The 20,643-nt window shown below is 49.2% G+C and overlaps 2 protein-coding genes across 13 annotated transcripts; both read right to left on the minus strand.

Moving 5' to 3' along the window:
* Positions 1–488: 488 nt before the first annotated feature.
* zgc:112982 (uncharacterized protein LOC503771 homolog) lies at positions 489–7,962 on the minus strand. 8 transcript variants are annotated; one of them, XM_061805916.1, is made up of 11 exons: positions 7,695–7,895; positions 7,271–7,314; positions 6,268–6,849; positions 5,431–6,168; positions 2,283–2,339; positions 2,007–2,173; positions 1,815–1,935; positions 1,667–1,730; positions 1,412–1,588; positions 1,230–1,328; positions 489–632 (listed from the first exon to the last, which is right to left on the minus strand). In XM_061805916.1, the coding sequence occupies exons 2-10, from the start codon at positions 7,303–7,305 to the stop codon at positions 1,263–1,265; spliced, it is 2,007 nt and encodes a 668-aa protein (XP_061661900.1). In that variant the 5' UTR covers positions 7,306–7,314; positions 7,695–7,895; the 3' UTR covers positions 489–632; positions 1,230–1,262. The 8 variants fall into 8 exon arrangements, with proteins under 8 accessions (XP_061661900.1, XP_061661901.1, XP_061661899.1 ...); XM_061805917.1 differs by having other exon boundaries at positions 492–632; positions 1,215–1,328; XM_061805915.1 differs by lacking the exon at positions 7,695–7,895 and adding an exon at positions 7,902–7,962 and having other exon boundaries at positions 554–632; positions 1,400–1,588.
* A 567-nt stretch (positions 7,963–8,529) lies between these two features.
* On the minus strand, positions 8,530–20,527 carry map7d2b (MAP7 domain containing 2b). Of its 5 annotated transcripts, none has more exons than XR_009792804.1 (15): positions 19,798–20,382; positions 18,165–18,248; positions 17,830–17,975; positions 15,680–15,791; positions 12,694–12,801; positions 12,513–12,607; positions 12,352–12,425; positions 11,902–12,095; positions 11,664–11,802; positions 11,422–11,602; positions 11,222–11,326; positions 10,825–11,117; positions 10,433–10,691; positions 10,092–10,361; positions 8,531–9,535 (listed from the first exon to the last, which is right to left on the minus strand). XR_009792804.1 is itself a non-coding variant. In XM_061805782.1 (15 exons), the coding sequence occupies exons 1-14, from the start codon at positions 20,476–20,478 to the stop codon at positions 10,457–10,459; spliced, it is 1,947 nt and encodes a 648-aa protein (XP_061661766.1). In that variant the 5' UTR covers positions 20,479–20,527; the 3' UTR covers positions 8,531–10,361; positions 10,433–10,456. The 5 variants fall into 5 exon arrangements, 4 of the variants coding, with proteins under 4 accessions (XP_061661768.1, XP_061661766.1, XP_061661765.1 ...); XM_061805782.1 differs by adding an exon at positions 20,396–20,527 and having other exon boundaries at positions 8,531–10,361; positions 19,798–19,895; XM_061805783.1 differs by having other exon boundaries at positions 8,532–10,361; positions 10,825–10,978; positions 11,054–11,117; positions 19,798–20,380.
* Between the last annotated feature and the right edge of the window lie 116 nt (positions 20,528–20,643).

The raw sequence follows: 20,643 nt of genomic DNA on the forward strand, positions 1-20,643 counted from the left end.
GAAGCCTTCACTAAGTTCAACTTTCAAGCTTGCAAGAGTAAGCAGACCCGTCCGCTCACAATTTCCACGGGAATGTTTTCCCTTTTTTTCCTCAACTAAATCCCATTTCCTCAAATCGCTTGTACCAAAACACTTCGTTGTTCCGCCTCTGTGCCTTTTTTTTTTCTTTTTCTGTCACTTCGCTATTTCTGTTTATTGATGTTGGAAAAACAACACAAAAGCTGAAGTGATTTTTTTTTTATTTTGGTGTTTCAATGTAACATGTCATCACAGATCTAAATAAACTCAAGCTACTCACAAATTAGGAGTCTAATGATGTAATAAACAAGTCATATGGCAACGCATTTGAGCATTTATTTGATACCCTGATATCCAGGCGTGAAGCCCATCAAGTACTAGTCCGCTCTTTGTCATCACTGAGACGACAATTCAGCGCACTGGCAAAATATTGAATAAATGCTAAAATGAATTGCCTTAAGAACAGGTAGAAACTAAAACAAGATGACATGGATGACAAACGGAGTGGCATGAACTCACTTTAAAAAGAGAGAACGGAAGTGACTGCAGGGGGGGGGGGGGGGGGGAGCCGACAAAATATTTTGTCTTCGGCGGGCGGCGTCACCAGCTGGGACCTGCGGACGCACACAGCGGGAGGGAAGACCAAATTGAGGTTAAGTCGGGAGCCGGCGGTCCTAATGCAGATCACGGCGGCAGCGGCGGGAGGATTTTTTAGCCGCGCGGGTGTGGCCGAGGCGGCGGAGGAAACCCGATTGGACGAGCTCCGGGACGCAGCCTCCGGGTCGGAGGTCAGAGCGACCGGTGCGGCGGTTCATTACACAAGCCGGCGCGAAAAAAAAGAAACTTTAAAAAAAGACCGGCTGAGCCGTTCTATCTTATGCAACTTTTTGCACACCTTCAAATGAGTTGACGGCAGCAGTTGGCACATCTGCCTTTCAGCTTTAAGGCTCAAGGTTTGAATCCGGACTTTGGATGGTCACCTCGTGCGCGTGCGTGTTTTTATTGCCACAATCCAAGATCATCAAATTGGTTTGTTTTGAGTTAGGTTTATATATTTTTATATTTATCTTCTATTATTCGTATTATTTTTCTTTGCTTTTATGTCCATAATTATTAAATTTCATTATTTATCTGATTGCATTTATTTGTTTTTAGGCTTCCTTTTTCTGTTTATTGTGTATAGACATGGACGCTACCTTGAGGATACCCACATCTTTGCTGTTGCGGTTCTGGGTCTTGACCGGTTATCGGTTCTTGAATCTTTGCGTTGGGCCGGCGTTCATCCTGTACCGCCCTCTTTTCCCGGGACCCTGCAGAAACAGGAGGTCAAACGTCTCTGGACCGCACGCACGCACGCACCTGCCAGGCGGGCCTCACGTACTTTCAGACTCACTGCATTCGTTTCGCGTCTGTAGTGCCGCTCGTCCGCAAACGTTACGTCGGGGTCGTCGTATTTGACCTTGGCGGGGGAGGGCCGCCCGCTTCCCTGTATGGTGATGGTTACGCCCTCTAAACGTTTCTGACGACGCCTCTCGAGGTCGTGTCTCAGGTCGCCGGGGCTGTGCGACATCTCGAAGGGGAAAAAAATAAATCAAAGTAAACGCGCTGTCTACTGGCGTCATGGCGCGACGGCAGGAAGTTGACTCACCCGGAGGCCCCTCAAACCTGGGATGAGAGGCCGGATGTCTTGATGCACCATCGTCATATTCAGGCTGACAATGATGGAGATGAGAACGGTCAAGAGTCCGCCAAAGCAACAATATTTACAGTGGTATGTGCGCCTTTGATTTTCGTACTTGTTAGCTGAGAATCTCTGGTTCAGTGTCAACCCCGCCCCCTCCTCTTCATCATTGCCCCTTGGATGCAGCTGACTGAAACGGTTGTTCAACGTGATGCCTTCGCCTCTGAAGTACAGTTCTGCGGCGCGCACAAAAAAAGTGGCCTATGACTTCCTGTCAACAGTCGCAGAACAAAATATACGCTCCGACCTTTGACGCGGTGCACCAGCGTGATGATCTCCTGCGCAAATGTCCCTGCGTGCGCGTCGCCGCTCCCCTTGTTGCTTTGAGACGCCTCCGGCAGGAAGTCCAGACGCTGGCGACCCACGTTGACCAGGTCCAAAGACAGCTGGCGGTCCGCGGAGTAAGACATGGAGCTGGCAGGAAGAGAAGAAGAGGAGTGGGGGAAAAATAAAAAGATGACATGCGACAGAAGATTTAAAAAAAGAAGTGGACCTCCACCTATTTGCAGGTTACCATGGTTACCATTTTCCTTTTTTCCGTGGAATTTTTGTGTTACTCTTTCTGGAACACCCTCGGATGCTGCAAGATTCCATCGAAACACACAAGCAGACACACACACACACAGCAACATCCTTGAACTTCTGGTGTATTATTATTTTTCATCTGTAATCAACTTATTTTAAATGGACCAGCAAATCTTACATCTGGGCTTTATCCCTTGTAGCAGGCGGACACGGAATTTGAGTCCATCCACTGACAATAAAGTCACCCGCAGGAGGCTCCAGAGCATCCAGTGCAGGACCACCAGGATGTGGAAAAGTATTTCTATTTCATTACGTGATTTTTATTCTTAAGTGTGAATCTAGAACCCTCCGCTATCAAATTCCATGCATGTCGTGTAAATGTGCGTGAGTATGATAAACTCCTTGACTCATTAAAATCAAACGGTAAAAAGCTGTAAAATCAAAGTACAAGAGAAACAAACTGACTTACCTAACAGAGCTCATGACATGACATGAGTTGACATGTTCGAGTTCGGCCTCCGACATTAGCTAGCCACTTACGTGTACGCTCAGGCAGATATGAGAACGAAAAAGAAAGAACTCAAGAGCGCTCCGCAACACTCCAAACGCTTGCCATGGAAAGATGGCGTCACATGAAGTGACCGAGCGACTGACCTCCAGGTTTGGACCGTGAATAAAATTTGTTGATCGCATTCCCTCCTCTGGCATCAGAGAAACAACTTCTGTTGACTTGCTGGAATGGAAGATCCTTCACCAACTCTAAGGCAAAATGGCAGCCTTGTGTCGTCTTTGCGCAATATGGCTGGACCTCAAATCATCTTTTTCATGCCAAAAGGGAGTTTGGGCTTCAATGCCGATGTCAAGTCCTCCTCTTGTTCCACCTCCTGACAGCGACACCCGAGCGACCGTCTTGACTTCACATCGCATCTTCAACACCCCTGGTAAACTTCCACGCACGATGATGCCACTTCCTCCCCTTTGCTCGCTTCTGGGCGGTTATGTCTGACTTTCTGATGTCATATCCCATTCTTCGACGTGCTGAAAGTGCTACTTTTGATGTCACTTCCTGTTTTGTCCACCTGCCCTTGCATCCCATCCTCAGGACTGAGTGACCCATTTTTCTTGAACCGCCGTGATGTCACTCATTTGCTTGACAGTCGTACCCAACGTCGATATCGCTGTGACAAACGCGGTGATGTCATTTCCCCCTTCGGTTGACTAACTTTGCGTCACATCTTCAACACTCTTCACGACTTTTGTTGTTAATGGCGGCGACGTCACTTCCTCTTTCTGCCCTGGCTCCTCACAATTCCACCTACTTGACACCACGACCACACATCAGATCTTCACACCTCCTGACGTTCGCGTCCGTGACTTACCGAAGACGTCCCACGTTATCTTCGCCTTAAAAATCAAGACAACTTGTGGTGATCAATATCATCCGACCCAACATGTTTTCACCGGTGTTTGGGTTGAAGGAGTTCCAATGCTGCGTCACTCTTGCTTTAAGTGAACAAAAGCGCTGGATGTTCATCATCCTCCGTGTTAAGCCTGGAATGTTGACTTGAGTTTATGAATGAAGTCCGTGGCTGTTACTGCTTCTTTAAATCACCACTGGATGCTTCTTAGAACTTCACAATTCCAACAGGTTTACGTGTTTCAATCGAAGAAGGCCCGTGAACTGTGTCACCGTTCCTTTAAATTACGATCATGTTGAGTGGCATCCATGTTGAGAGACCCCGATTGACCTCTTATCGATTTTGAAGGACTTCTGTAATTGTGTTCGCGTCTCTTCAAAAAAAAAAAAAAAGGAGTGTAGAAGTTTGTTGCCGTCCAGTCCGACAGGTTTACTTCGGTTTGAAATGAAAGACTTCCGTTGCAATGCTGCTGTCTCTTTAAATGAAGAAGAAAATATTTGGATGTGCGTTAGCATTCATGCTAAGACTAAGATGTTTGCCATCTGCGTTGGGACGGAAGGATGTCGACATCTGTGGTCCTCTTCCTTTAAACGAAGGTATTCATTAACACCCATGTTGAGATGGAAGGACGTGTAATTCTGGGTGACACAAAGAACTCAGCAACACTTATCGTTAGACGGGATGGCTGGAAATTTGTTGACGTTTGACTGCTCCTTTGAATGAAGAAAAGGTCTTTCTCACCAATCAACGCTCCTCCTGCCTGCCACCAGCCATGTTGTGTCATCACGAGAGCCCGCCGTAAGAAATACGAACGGACGCGTCTTGTTCCTGAGAAAGTGGCTTCTTGGATCTCCACCACTTTCAAAAAAAAAAAAAAAATTCATCCTGCTCAGTCGAAGGCGGTTTCATTCCAGAGGTTAAAGCTCCTTTTCGTGGCTTTTCCAGCGAGAAAGTCTGCATAAACGGTGCCTTGCAAATATTTCCTTGTACAACAAATTTTGATGAGGATTCCAAAAACCTAAAACTGTGATGAGATGTGGACGGTGACCTGCTCCTTCACACTTACCTGCAGGGAGGGTCTTCTGTGGCTTTCTGGGAACAAGTCAACACCAAACCTGCGTTCTTCATCGCTGGGAAATAGAGATTAAAAAGATTCCTCTTTACGGTCCTCCAGAGGCTTCCTGGAGCCATGCGTTGCGATATCTTCTTTGGAGGTGGTTGCAAACGTCGTAAATTGTGCTGATCCGGCAGAAAAGTGCAGAATCCCCCCACACCGACCCTGTTGGATCTTCTCTCCTTGCTGACAAGCATCTACGGAATTCCAACCCTTCCAGTGACATCATGAAGAAACGTGAGTGAAGATGCAATGACATCCCATCACAGGGATGAGGCGGTCGCATTCTGATTGGGTTTCCTCTGAATTCTCCCGATGAACATTCCAGATGTCAAATGACGGTCAGGAGACTTGAGATGTTACCCTTCCAATTCTATTCTTTCCCCTTTCCCCTAAAGAAAATTTGGGACATCAAACACACGCTGAAACTTTTCCTTCCAAATCTGTCACACCCAATCTTCCAGAAGACCATTCTGGATTTCGTATGCATTCATCCACTTCCCAGTAGGCATCTTTCCCCTAAGTGCTATCGTTTCCTCTTCCTGCTCATTTTCTTGGGAAAAGAAGGTGTCAACTTCGACCCTGAGCGATATGGACCTAAGGGAATTATTTACCTGGTGTGCTGGCCGGGCCGGCTCATGTCCACTTTGATGGTGAGCGTTTCCTCCGATACCACGGTCACGTTTTTATATTCCGGTACTTCCCAAACGTTGTCCGGTCTGGGGCTGTCCGCTTCCAGATCACCCCGGTGCAAGCTTGGGACCAGACTGCCGGGCCAGACTTGCTTCAGATGCCCGTCTTCGTCTGTCCATCGGGGAGCCTCTTCCTCCACGGCTTTCCTTTGAGATCTGTACGTCGCTTTTGCCTCGTCACGAGGAGTGTCCTGGTAGCACCGTGAGGACTGCTCAAAGTTTGTCCGGTTCTTGGTGAGGTTCCCGCTGTTTCCGACCTGGTTGTGACTGAACCGACCTCTGTCCGGATGAGGACCACCAGTCCCTCTCTGGTTCGTCGGAACGGCTTTTCTGTCAAACCTTGCAAAGTCCGTTCGTTCTCGCGGTGGGTCGCTCTTCTTGCTTTCGGCGCCGTCCCTCCAATTATCTGGAAAGTGACGTTTTCTGGTATCTTCTCTGACAATCGGCCTGTTATCTGACATGCGTGTCTGTCGCATGTCAGAGTCACGCTGCTTTCTGTTATCTGAGTGCTCCCACTGTAGTGGTTTCTGGCTGTCCGGGACTCCCTGATCGTGTGGGAAGACACGAGCGTTTTTGACGAGAGCGTCCCTGCGGCGGTCACTGACGACCATAGTGGGTGAGTAGCGCTGATCCCCAAAGTCCTTGTCGTCTCGCCTGAACCTGCAACAGCGCGAGGAAACGTCAACAAGAGAAGGAGGAAAAAAGCGGACATCAGCGAGGTTTTGTGCCGTCACAAGTTTGACTTAGCTGTACATTTACCCGCTGTCACGGTGGCCGTCCATTTCTCTTCTCGGCCGCTTTGACGGGGGGTGAACATCCTCTCGTTGTCTGCTTCTGTTCAAACTTTCGGCCTTACTTTCTCCTTTGCTTCCTCTTTGCTCATCAGACCTAATGCCAGGATTGACGTCTCGGAACCGGCCTTGGCCCCTCCCCTCCTCGTCCTGCCTCCAGTCTGATTTTCCCTCCGAGAGGTCTAAGAGACTGCCTATGGGCTGTAGCAGCAACTGTTCCCTCGGGAATCTCAAAGGGGAAAATGGTGGCCTTCCTCTGCTGTTAAAATTCTGCAAGTCTTCTCCTAAGCCTCTTCTTTGTCTGTCCGCCTCGGACCTCCCGTACCGCTGGGGGGACCCTCTCAGGACATGGTGCTCTGTCGAATCGCGATTTGGTGACAAGCGCAGATGATGGTGCTCATCCTGCAGAGAGGGTCTTCTTTGGCCTTCTGGGAACGAGTCAACACCAAACCTGCGTTCTTCATCTCTGGAAATGGGCCTCCGGTCCGATGAACCCGTGTGCTGTGGTTCTGTAGGTCTGTAATGTCCGTATTCGTTCCATGGGAACCTCCTGGATAAAGGGGAAACCTCAATAAGTACTTTGTCAGTTTCTGGAACAAACTAATAAGTCCCTTCAATTCAGAATTCAGGTGGTCTCAACCACAACAATTCACACGAATTCAACTCCTCCCAGAATGACTCGGAACCTTGCAACCTACAAGACTTTTCTAACCCAAAATAGCAGAGACCTGCTGCTTGTACCTCTTGTAAGAAATTGACTTAAAAGAACAAAATCTGCACAGCCATGTTAAAATGCAAGGTGTAGGGGGAACAAAATTCAAAAACTGAAGCGTGAACTATAGTTACTAACTTATAGTGTAATTCGGCACAACAAAATCTCGCAACACCAGCCATTTAGACTGCAACAACCACTAAAACAACAACCGTGAAAACCTGGAGGAACTGCCAACTATGTCGTGCAGGCTGCCTACCTGGTGGGTGGCGACGGAGAACGCTGTCTCGACATTTACGCAGCCTTCGAAGAGCAATAAAAAAAAAAAAGTTGAGTCAGACAGAGGATATTCAACACATTAGGTAACATTTGCAAAATATAAGCCACGGGTAAAGTGAAAAGTGTCAACGTTTAATGTTGGGCTCATACAAACCAGAAAACATGGGTGGTTCCTGTTCTAACGGGAAATGAGGGAACGTAGCTGATGGTGTGTTTACAGCGGCTCCTGCCGCTAGCACCAAAGTTAAATTCGTTAACCCCCTCTAAAATTTCCTATTTCCACGCACTAGCTGCACTCGCCACTTTAAGTGGCACAAGAGGGGCACCATACAAGACAATTCATTACTCAGGAAAGCTGTGGGAGCATGTTAATGAAGGGATGCGCTAACTAGCGTTTGACGCACCTTACCAGCAAACGGCCTCCCGTCTCGCGCGGCAACGGTAAAGATGTACAAACACACAAACCACAATATAACACTCGGTAACAGCCCTATTTATTGACACACGCACACCAGTACACGCCTAAGTTATTCTTTTTCCGCTGCTACCCCGTTCAAACGCTACAGAAAATGGCCGAACAAACGCGCGAATCGAGAGTCTATGATTACTACCGCTGCTGCTTCTTCTTCGTTTTCTTCGTTGTCTCCTTCTTCACATCGTGTTTTTAGGCGCATTACTGCCACCTACAGTGTGGAGTGTGACTCAAGTTTGTATACTGTAACTGTTTTAACCTTCCACTACTTTAGGAAATTTGTGAACACTTTTATGACAAATTTGGTACACTAGTTGGACATTTAGGAGCCTGCACTTGTCAACTCGTGCACAATTATGCCAAGGTTGTGCTACTATCAATGATCTTTTTTTCATTTCTTTGATAAAATCAGTGTACTAGTACATCGACTAGGTTACACGAGTAGAATGTCTTGATATTTATTTATTGTTTTACTAATACCGGTACTGCATCAGTGTGTTACATTTCTGCACGAGTAGCTGCAGCTACTAGTGAAAGAGAGCTGTGTGTAACTGCTAGCACATAAAAGACTACTATTGCATTCAGATGAAAATCATGGAAACCCCATAAATGCTCACAGTGGCTGATGTCGATATCAAAGAAATGCTCATACAGATGGAAAAAAAATAAATGTGCTGAAATGATGATCTTGTGGCAAGTTAACCAGTGTCAAATCTGGGCGTGTTTAATTAAACTTAGTTATTCTGTTGCACAAATGAAAGCAGGAGGAAACAGGTTAATCGGACCATCGAAGATTTAATATTTAATTTAAGATTTAATATGTCGCCGAGATCAATGGACAGACACCAGATGGTTTGATGACATTTACTTGTTATTCAGCAGTAATCCATGCATTACATCTACAATGGTATATTCCAGCAGGCTGCGGCATACTAGTGGTGGGGGGGGGGTGGCACAGGTGGCGATCCGTGGCGCGGGGGCCTCGCAGCCACCGTTAGCGGAGCGCTAAAGAACAACGCTTGCTCGTCGTCGCTCCTCAAGCGCCCCCTGCGTCTCCACGTTGGGGTGCGTTCGGCGGAGGATGGAAGCGGTTGAGGGGGAAGGCCTCAGAGGATGACCAGCGCCCCCGAGTGAGGTATATTCGAGGTGGGGGTGAAGGGGGGTGAGCGTGGAGTACAGAGTAATAACAGTGCATACTACACGCTGCAGCGAGCAGTGCGTTACAACTATGCGTGTACACTACTCACAAAAAATCCTGATATATATATATATATATATATATTTTTTTTTTTTTTGTGTGTGAATCGTGTACATGCCAAAACTGAGTGACATTTCTTAGCGCCCCTCCACCCTTCACCGTGGACTCTGCGGTCCACAAAATGTCTCTACGGGGCTCCCAAGCTACAGGCTACAAATCAACAGTGCGCCAAGCTACGAGTGCGGGCAGCTAACGTCTCCGGCCGCGGCGTTTGGGCGCCCCACCGACGTTATTTACACGGGCCCCAAAAGCGCGAGCTGGGCGCTGATCCAAGCAAGCGGCAAACGACGCGGCCCACGTGGACTCGGGCGGGAACTCGGACTCGGGCCTTTCCTCTCTCTCCATTTTGCGCTTCTGAGATCTTTCAAAGTCGTCTTTTTGGGTTGCCCCGAGCGTCAACTTTCGCTCTCCGACGTCACCGGGAAGTCCGCTCGCTCGGTCGGTCGGTCGGTTCCCGGCGCAGGACGACAACCGGGTGGCGAAACGCCATCTTATGCGAACGCTTCCCTGTAGGGCTGCGCAAATAATTCCAAAACGATCATTTTGATCAATATCCTGATCACCGTTATTAATCACAATTATTCGTCACGTTAGGGAAGACATTTCATTGCGCTACTATTCAGCAAACGTTAGCTGTTTTATGTGCGAAATGGAACGTTAGTATGAATAATTACTTTCGATACAAGCAGTATAGGGCATCCAGCTGGTTTAATGGCACCTCAAGCAAGTGTGCCCCCCCTGGTGGTTAGATGTCAAATGCTGGGCCTTCGCGTGAACGTAAACATCGCCGAAGATCAACAATTTAATGGCGGCACCAAAAATCAAGCGCACAATTAAAATTGGGTTGATTGTGCCGCCCTGGGATTGGCTGGCAACCGGTCGAGGGCGTAAGCCGCCTCCTGCCCGATGACTGCTGGGCTTGGCTCTGGCGCTCTCGAGACCCTCGTGAGGATAAGCGGTTTAGAAAATGGAGGGACGGATGCTACGTGACGAGCGGAGAGCCAGCAGAGACCAAAATATGCAACTCAACAAGTAAAAGAATTCAAAAATAGACATGGTAGAAATTCATACCGTTCATATTTTTGTCAGCGGTACCTGACTCGCGTTCTGCCACCCGGAAGTATCCCGTCGCCTATCGTTTGTGATTAATGCATCATTCAGTCGCGAAATCGGCAAGTCAGGTTTGGAGTTCATGAAGTAGAGATGACGCGTGATCATTTTGGGATGTTTTAGCGTGTCGATCGTCTTGCAGGGTGAGGAGCGGTCGCCGTTCCCCGGTGGGGAAAAAAAGCGACGATCGTTGATGCTGCGCTCAGTCCAGAAGCAGAGGATGCAAGTTTCCTGAACAAAAAATAATAATACTTGAAATACTTTTTGATGATTTGACCGCAGCGAGCGTTCGGCTTTTGTACCCGCGCGCCCACGCGTCCGCCACGTCACACGTCCACCTCGCCGGCGCCGACGCTGCGGATGAGCAGAGAGGGCTCGGCGGCGGTGCCGCTGTACGCTTGGATCAGCAGGTTCTCGTTTAGGTCGCCCACCCCGCTGCCGGCCTGCAGCTTGGGGTAGGGGGCCGCCTGCGGGTCCAGGTCCATCGTGTGCTCCAGGGGGCAGCGGTCCGCGACCGGGGAGAAGTCCTGAGCGCTGGCCGGCTCGTCCCTGGACACGGGGCTGACCGACGCGGACGGAGAGTACAGACAAAAAGTTTCCACGTGTGCATTTGCAGATGAATAGCAAAACTTTTCATGGATTTTTAAATGTGAATTTTTTTGTTTCACTACGTGTAAAACCACGACCCCCTCACCTGACGTCCATGGACTGGACGCCGTCCGACAGCTCGTCCACGCAGCTCTTGTTCTCCAGCGGTCCCAGCAGGACGACGGGGGTCTCGGCGGGGGCGGGGGCGGGGACGTCCTCCTCCAGGGCGAGCGCCGTCATCTCCGACTTCACGTCGCAGGCTGACGGCACGCCAGACGAGAACGGCGTCGGCACGACCGCACGACAGTCCACAATGTGCGCAAAGGAGGTGGTACCTGCACCCCCGGGCGGGGCCTCCGTGTCACTCTTGCGGGTTCTCTTCATGATTTCCTCGATTCTCTGCAAAGGAGCCACGACGGACAAGTGAGGCGGTGACGGACGGCGGAACGACGAGGAGCGGGGGGCGGGGGGGGGACGCCAAGCGTCAGCTCCCGCTCGCGCACCTTCTTCCTCTGCAGCCTCTCCTGCTCCTCCTGGATGTGAAGCTGCTCCCGCTCCCTCATCTTCCTCTCGGCTTCGCGCTGGGCCCGCCGGAAGGCCTCCTCCCTCTGAGGAGCAACCACAACAAGCGCTCAAGATCGCCGCTCAAGGTACGCCCGGGGTGAAAGAACGTCAAGGATCAAAAGCAAAGAGGAGCGCCCGCCTCTTTGTCCAGCTGGTCCTGCATGTCCTTCCACCGCTGCTCCTTCTGCCGGCGTTCCTCCTCCTCTCTGTTCTTCTTCTCCTCCTGGCGCCGGACCCGCTCCTCCTCGGCCTGCCGGGCCGCTCGCTCCTGCTGCTCCAGGGCCTCCTGCTGCCTCTTGCGCTCCTCCTCGGCCTTCAGCCTGGGAGGAAGGCGAGGGTTCGATTCCGGCCTATCGCTTCCCCTCAAAAGCACAGACTCACAGCTCCTCCTCCTGCCGCTGCCGCTCCTCCTGTTCCTTCTGTATCCGGGCCAGGCGGCGCCGCTCGGCCAGCAGGCGCGAGGCCTCCTCTGCGTCCATGGGGCCGCCCGCGCTGCGGCCCGTTGGCGTTCCCGGAGACTCTGAACGTGCGGAGGGCAACAGCACCGTTCACCGTGAATACGTCACATCACTCCTCCTTCAGGCGATCTCAAACGACGCCAAAACTTTGCGCTCATCACCTGCGCACAGTTCCCTGCTGGTAGATTTGGGTATCTTCTTCTCTGAGGGTTCGGATTTGGCCGTCTTCCTGTCCGGGGCGCCGTGGTGACCTCTGTCGTCGCCGCCGGGAGTGGTGGCCCTCTGCCGGAGAGGCGACGGCGGGTACTGGCCCGGCGAGCACGGCGACTCAGCCCGACTCCTGCTGGACCGCATCCTGCGACCAAAATCAACCGCATCAGTTTAGCATTTCAAATCAGGTCCATGTTGCTTTTACTGCACCAAATGACAAAGGCACATTCCACGGGAGTCCTACGGAATGTAAAAGAAGTGCTCTGGTGCCATGAAACAGTACTACAGCAGGCCCTCCCAGTTAAGGTGGATTTTTGATGTCTAAAGCCGTCAATGGCAGTGAACGTGTTTTTTTTCCTGACTTGATTGCACCCACTTCAGTGTCTGACTTCTTTGCGTACCTTTTGGGTGTAGCAGGACCTTTACCATTGGATTTGAAGGATGAACTACGAACAGGCGCACAAGGAATCTCTCCCTGGAATTTGGAAAGAATGTGCGTAGATGATAAACAGGAACGACTAAACTGCGGGCGTGTGTGCGTGTTTTTGTGTTGTAGACTGACCGTGGGCGTTTTGGCTCGCGACGTCTCCTCGGGGAAGGCGGCGACGCTCCGGCGGTTGGAGGAACTTCTGTGAGGTCTGTGCTTGTTGGAAGATGCTGAAAAATATAATAAAATATACACAGAGATTGTTCTGGAGTCTAATGAGAACAAGAGTTAATTAGTTGAGTCAGTAATGCTTTACCGGGTGGTAAGTCACCCGTCTCTGTCGGGTGGAGGGCGGAGGACGAGTTGGACATCTGCTTGCTCACCGGCTGATCTGACGGATCGGGCGGGGCCAGGAATTCACACGCTGACGGGAGAACGAAGGAACGTCAATCAGCCGGAAGTCATTTGGCGCCCTCAAGCGTTGGTTTTGGAAAACGCCGACACCCGAAATGAGGGACGAGCCACGGGATGATGTCGCCAAGTTGCCGCGGCGATGAAGAATCCGCTTCATCGCGACGCAGACGATGAGGACGGGATTGGACCAGAAGACGACATCGACGCTCGTGTGGCATTTACAGACGACGCCGAATCCGAGCCTAAATGGAGGTTTAATCTCCAAACACGTGTACAAAAATGAAAAGTCTATTGGAGTGATTACCAATAGTGACAGGTGGGCTCCCTCTTGTGGTATGTGAAAGAATCACTCAATGAAATGTTTGCTGTTAGAGTGGCTTATGTGTACTTTTCTTCCAAATGCAAAACATTGCATCTTCTAAGTACAGTTCAGTTGTATTTAGCTTTTAGACAGAATAAATCAGCTTTTTATTTTTTAGAACTGTTTTTTTAGATTTATTTAAATACTATCTTTATTTCAATTTTTTTGTATCGGTTAGGCGCGTTGAGCTGAACCCCTCCATAAATAAAGAAGGGAGGTGCACGGGCCCTCCGACCCAAATAACTCTTCCCATCCTTACAAATTTTGTAATAACCCCTTAATTTAAGACGAATTCAAGTTTAGATCAATTCAATTTATAAAATTTCCGTGCCTGCTTCCCTCCATTTTGGTGCCAATTACTTCCGTCCAAGCTCCAGATTTAGAGACTGCCAATTGGAAAACATCGTAGGAGGGTGAGTCTTGTTGTGCAACGTTTCGGTTAATGTAAGCCTTCGTCAGGCAGGTGCTCACTCCACGTCAGTAAATAGTCGTCAGTTGTGTTCCCTTTGGACGTCGTCAGTCGTATGTCTCGATGTTTGTCAGTTCAAGAAAATTTCATAGTCGATTCTTAAGGTTGGGGTAAGGGTTTGGGATAGGGATAGTATAAGGAAAAAGGTAAATGGATTTAGCGTAAGGATAAGGGCTAGGGAAGGGGATCGGGAAAAGCAAAAGATTAAATTTTAAACACTCCAATTGGGTTAGGGTTAGGGTTTTGGTTAGGTTAGGGCACTCTTCTGGTTGATTCTGCCGCGTTTACTTGACCGCATTACCGATGAACGTCAATATGGAACGTGTGCGTGCATCAATAAACGCCAGCAGGACAGGAAATGACACGACCCTTTGTCGGGCTGAGGGTGGGGGAGGTGGGGATGGGGGGGTCTCCCGTCACCACATACGCACATAAGATGGCGAGCTGATGTTTGGAACAGGATGTCGACACGGAAACGCACACAGATATCACACATCTGAACATAGAGGACCATGAGGAACACCTTGAATATTTTAAATACGTACAACTGATACACACACACACACACACACACACACACACACACACACACACACACACACACACACACACACACACACACACACTGAGAACACAGCGCCCCCCCCCCCGTCCAAAAAAAAAAAAGATTTGCAGTGGCATGCAAAGCTGGCAAGCTGGCAGCAATGGGGCGGGGCACACAGTCAACGTGATCTGTACCGTTACGGGATTGGTGGGTGCCGGGAGCAGCGGGGAGCCGATTGGGCAGGGCGGAGCCAATGGCGTGGCAGGGCGGGGCCCTAGTGTTACCTGGCCAACAGGTGGGAAGCAGAGCGGAAAAAGCAAAAAAAAAAAAAAATGAAAAAAAGCATCACAGTCACGCATAACGTAAAGACAAACTTCCAAAAACATTCATGTCAGGATGCATTCAGGAAAAGTGGGAAAGAAGGAAACATTCCATTTGGGGCCGAAAATGTTCTGGGCAAGTTGAATGAAAAAAAAATAAGAAATCCAGCCATCCTTTCCTCATGAAGGTCCTGAAATTTCCAACTTCCCAAGAATGCAGCATTGTTACACATGCAGGAAAAGCCACAAATAAATTTCAGAACCACAAAGCCGAGAATTGCGTTCAAAATGGTGGCCTAACACTCGCAACGTGCTTAGGAGAGGCTACAACCGAGTCATCATGGGGTCGTTACGAGCGCATGTAAACATATCAACGGCTCATCACTGCAAAAAATTCAAATTGTACCTGCGAATATTCTCATTCACTTATTTCATTCTCAGAACCTTGAATCCATCGCATCTGGACAGTTCTGCTTGTCTCTGAGCTTAAAAGAAGTGGAAAAATAAACAAAGTGCTAATAGAACAAATTGACTCAATAACGTCCCTTAAAAAAAAAAGATCTCAAGATCTTAAAACGAGTGTTTTGTCTTGCAGAAAGTTTAGCTAACATTTGAATTTACAAAACTGCCCTGCGTGTTTTTGTTGCTGTCGTATGATGTCGTGGGATCAGATCTGGCGTCGGATACGACGCAGCGACCGGCCTCCCCGTCGACTTCAAGCTAAGCCGTCGTCCGTAGCAGAATTTGAAACGTTTTTGTATATCGCGGCTTGCGTGGGCTTTGCGTCGCGGCGCCTTAATGGCGGCCGAACCCGCGCCGCATCGCGTCGGGTCGCCGGGCGGGTCCGATCGCGAGTCGGCGCCGGGACGGCCCGGGAATCAATTATTGACGCTAGCGTTGCTAACGGTGACGACGGAACGCGTCATTTGTTTACGGGGAGGAAGTAGAAGGAAAAGGTTCACGCTGAGGGTTGTGTTCAAGGTTACGTGCCTGTGTGGGAGAAGTGGCCTTCTCTACACTAATATTAATACACACACATACACGCACACACCTGTGGCATTTTTCCAAGGCCGAAAGCACGAAAGGAGTCGAGGAGGAGGAGACAAAGCGGCTCCTGCACTGCAGGCTCCACACCCTTTTCTCCTCCTTCTTTTGTCTCCTTTGTGACCTCCACCTTCGGCGGATTCCACTCACCCTCCACTCCATCGGGGGGCCCGCCCCACGTCCATCGCTTCGGCCTGTTGTCCCGGTGGTCCCGGGCCTCTCCTCCTCCGGCTCTCCGGCGCACCAGGGCCTCCAGCCTCTCCTGCTCGTTGCGTTCGGACACGGGGAAGAAGAGACACTCCCTCACTGAGCCGTCGCTGCGGCGACGCACGCCCGGCGATGCGCAGGGTGACGCCATGGTAACCGCATCCGAGCAGCAGCCTCGCCCCTTGGCCGCCTTCCTCGCTGCTCTGCCTCGACGTGACGCTCGCGGGGTTGATACCCGAGCGGAGCGAGCGAGAGAGAGAGACAGAGAGGGAGAGAGCGAGCACCGCGGCGCACCTCGCTCACTTCCTCTCTTCCTTTCCCCTCCCCCCTTTCTGCCTCACTCTCCCTCCTCCACCTCCCACCTTACCTTCCTCCCTTCAGCGGAAGCATCTTCAGTCAGCTGATATTCACAAAACATTTATCACTAGCCCTCCCCCCACCACCACCACCAAACGTCGCCGCATTTAACGCACGGCGTCACACCCCCGCGTGACGTCCTGACGAAAGAATCGAGCACGAACGCCGAGTCAGAATCATCGCAGCGAATCAAAGACTAACACACTAGTAACTTTAAGGATGTGAAATGATTACTCGGCTGAAATATTGAATTCATCAACAATTTTTTTTTTTTTTTGATAATCGATGAATCCTTGGAATTGCAACATCTCAATAGTGAACGTTAAAAAAATTATCATTATTATCCTGTGTCCAGGTGCGAAATTGGGGTTCGCTGTTATCCGAATACGTTTGAATATGAGCTCAAGTATCATATTTAAAAAAAAAAAAAGCATGATTCCTTTCCTTTTAACTCAAACAAAATTTGTCACGGACAACATGTTCCCGTAAACGGCCCGCGATATGTTTCTGCTGATGTCATCGCTCGCCCCGCCCACCCACCGTGACGTCTTTGTTTTTTTTTTTTTTTTTTTGGGGGGGGGGGGCGTAAGCACAGGCGGGGGCGCCGAATCAATGGAGCCGCTCCCTGAGGACCAAACGGGTTGGGGTCCTCGTGAACCGTTCAAGCGCTAAAAGCTGGCGTTTGTGTGCAAACACATGAGAAACAACAGACGTTATGTCCTTCGGATCACGGAGCCCCTCCGCGCCCCCCACCCACAAACCGCCGCCGTGCACCCCGACCGCTCACAATCAATCACTGCTGTCCTCCTCATTGCTGCAATTAAAGCCCCATTGATAAACCATCCCGCCGGCCTCATTTCGCTGACACCGTTTTGTCCTGCACCGCAACTCGGCTACTGCGTTGGCCTGCATTTGTTATGATTAAAAAAATTTTTTTTTTATTTAACCGTTGGCATTTCAAATGAGAAAATGTTCTCAACTGCTTTCAACAGATAAATAAATAACGCCAAAGAAGGAATATTTCAATCCGTTCATCTGTCGATTGCAGTTTCCGATTACCGTGATTTCCGGCCTATAAGCGGTTTATGCGGTGATGCAGCTATTTTGTGCATTTTTTCTAACGGCCGCTAGGGGGCACTCGACTGGAAAAGGTAAGAGTGAGATGGCGGAATCAACGTGGCGTGAAGTGACTTTTACCGGCATGTTTTTTTTTAACCGGCCCAGTTAGCACTGCGCTGTGCTAGCGTGTGGCTGTTTCTCATTTATTTTTATCGGTATGTTTTTTTTTTTTTTTTTTTAAACCGGCCCTATTAGCGCCACGCCAGCGTTAGCGTCGCACCAGCATGTTTCTGCTGTGTCTCAGTGATTTTTACCAGTATGTTTTTTTTTTTTTTTTAACTGGCCCTGTTAGCGCTGTGCTACCATGTTGCAGGACCGTGTTCGTTGTACCGTGTTGTTGCTATGTTAAGCTAAGCTAAGGTATTAAAACTTTGAAAATGCTTTCTGTGTGCCGTCGTTATTTGTAAACATCTCCTGTTTCAATGTGAGCACTTGCGGCTTTTACACAAGTGCGGCTTATGAATGCACCAAATGGTATTTCCTTTACAAATATACTGGGTGAGGCTTATAATCGGGTGCGCTCCGCTTGCCGGAAATTACGGGAATCGAGTTTGTTTTTTTTAAAATGTCAATTCCCTTCCCTTCATTAAAAAACGAGATTCAACGTGACCTCTGACCTTTTCGGCCTCTTGCCTCTGCCGTCTCTTGTCCTCGGCCGCCGGGCGGCGCTGTTGCTCCTTCCGCCGCTGCGCCGCCATCTTGCGCTCTCGCTCCAGCGGCTGCCGAGCTCGGCAATCTTTGTCCGGCAGCGGCTCGCTCGGCTCTGCGCACACACGCTGACTCGTCAACATGTTCCCGTGTATTATGTAACCACTGCCTTTATGAGAGAGAGCGTACAAATTGCTGCACATCATCTATTATATGAAATATCACTTAGAGACGTCCATTTTCCACAGCGCTACCTAGTTTTCAAACCAACAATGGACTGGAGACCAACATGGTCCAAGCTGACCTGCGGGCTTCCTGAGACCGGAGGCCGAACGGCAAGGAGACGCCTTCCTATTGGTCGGAGGGGTGGCAGGAGGCGGGGCCAGAGCTGTAAGTTTTTGGGAGGGAGAACAAAACGACATGATTCAGTTATCAGGAAGGGGGGGGGGGGGGTCACAGATATAAATATAGAACATAAGCTGGAGAGGAAAACGTGACCGCGGCCTCCTCCGTCACCGCGGAGCCGCACGGCCATCACGATCTCCTGCCAATCGAGATGAAGGCCGAGGGTCGGAGGTCCCGCCGAAGACTCCATTATTGACCCCTGAGTAGAAGTCTTGAGTTTTTTCATTATACTTGGCAAATAATAGCATTCAAGATCGGTTGGCCGGGTCGAAACCCGTTCGACTGGGAAAACACGATTTGCTCACATCTAATAATCATAGCGTGATGCATTTTATTTACATTTTGCATGACGTCATGCAGCGTTCCCTTGCCAAATCACCATCCGGCTGTTGTGGTTGCAGTGCATTGCGGGGGGAGGGGGGGGTTTCATATTCATATCAAGCATAATTCCTCATATAGGGGGATTTCCAAATTGTGCACCGCCTACCTTGAAATGTCTTCACACATCTTTAAAATGCAGATAAATAAATGGTCGATACTTTGCGGATTTCACCTCCTGCAGGTCTAGTCCGGGAAGCAAACCCCCGCCATCAACGAGGTATTACTGTACTGCGTTAATTATACAGTACCGATTTCTCTTTCCCCGACTGCCCCCGTGATAGTGGTGCTTTTAAGAGGTGGACTAAGTCCGGTAAGTCCGCCCGGAAGGCACGGACGGGATCCAAACGGACCTCGCGTCGGCGTCTGATCGTCAGCACGCAGACGAGCCGATCGATTGTTGCGTTCATTCCGCCGCTCATTAAAAATGCAGAAAACAACATGCGGCGTTTCGGATTCAAGTCACAAGCATACATGCACATATTCTCTTTGGTTTGAAGTGGACAATGAGCATTTTTTTGCAAATTAGTATGATGTATTCTTATTATGTATTCCGTGTATTCTTCCTTCTCCTCACTAGTGAGACAATACTGCACGCTAGTACAACCCCTGTCTTACTAGCTGTGCTTTTGTTGTTTTTTTTTGCCACTATTGTATGACATTTTAAAATAATATTCTGGCACGCCATACTAAAGAGAAAAAAGTTGTGAATCAAATGCAAAAAAGTACATTGGTTGCACATGATTTCTTTTTTTTTTCCCCAGTGTAGTAGGAGGATAACTTTGGCATACTAGCAGGACAAAAGTGAGACAAATCCATGCACAAGTTGACATCAGCGCACTCTTTAAGTACTACTAGTGAAGCACTAGATGTTAACTGGTGACATTTTATAATGGCACTAGCACCACACAGTTGTCTACTACTGCACAGTTTTGCCGCACTAGTAGGAGCATGTACGTGTTCTACTAGGAACCAAAGTTGTCATACGCGTGAGGACAATGAGTGAACTAGTAGACGGACCTTTAGTCTAATATCAAGGTTATGAAACAAAAAAAAAACATCTAACTGGTGAGGACAAAGATACAAATACAGAATTCCATAATTTCTTTTTGTACATTTATAAATCAAGCTGAAACGAAAAAGGACAAAGTGACCTGTCACTGCAGCAGGACGAGTCGGAACCACCTGGGTCATGATAACGACGAGCTGGACCGGATCCCAATCCAAGAACACTTGGGAAGCACTCGGATGACTCAGGATGATGGAAGAAGAGTGAGGAGGGAGGGAAGGAGAGAGGGAGGGAGGGAGAGAGAGAGAGAGAGAGAGAGAGAGAGAGAGAGAGATGGATGCTGGGAAGAAGAGAAGCTGATGTGCGTGGGGGGGGAGGCGGGGGGACATCCGGTCTGTTTCCCGCCACACAACAGCCAGCTAGCTTTAATTTAGCCTAGCATTACATGCTAATGTAAAAAAAAAAAAAAAAAAAAAAACCGAGTCCCGCACCTTTGTTAAAGTTAATATGCCACAGTTTCACGACCACGGGACAATGTGGGGGTGGGGGTGTTAATTTACTATTAATTTAGAGTTAAATCCACGTCCGCGATGCCTCATTTGCAAATTAATTGGAAGAAATTTAATCGTCACCTAGCAACCAGCGGAAGACTTTTAACACTTGAACATAATAACACTAATAACCATTTTTTAAAAAATAATAAATCACAATGCTCCGGCACGCGTTTATATATTTTTTTTTACCTCCTCACGTGTTCACGCTTGACTGGTGCATGAGCGCACGTGCGCGTGTCAGCAGAAGGCCGCTGGTGGCGCCGTGACGTCATCGTCGGCGGAAATCGACGCGGTGCGCAATGACGTCACGTGACGGTGACGACTCCCCTAGCCCTTCTTGAATGACGATGCAGTAAATAAAATAAAAAAACTGCAGTTACCCCGATGTCACATTGTTTTCCCTTTGAAATATGCATTTTACGATGGAAATATGTTTG

This window comes from Syngnathoides biaculeatus, chromosome 19 (assembly GCF_019802595.1).
Source record: "Syngnathoides biaculeatus isolate LvHL_M chromosome 19, ASM1980259v1, whole genome shotgun sequence".
Taxonomy (NCBI): Eukaryota; Metazoa; Chordata; class Actinopteri; order Syngnathiformes; family Syngnathidae; genus Syngnathoides; species Syngnathoides biaculeatus.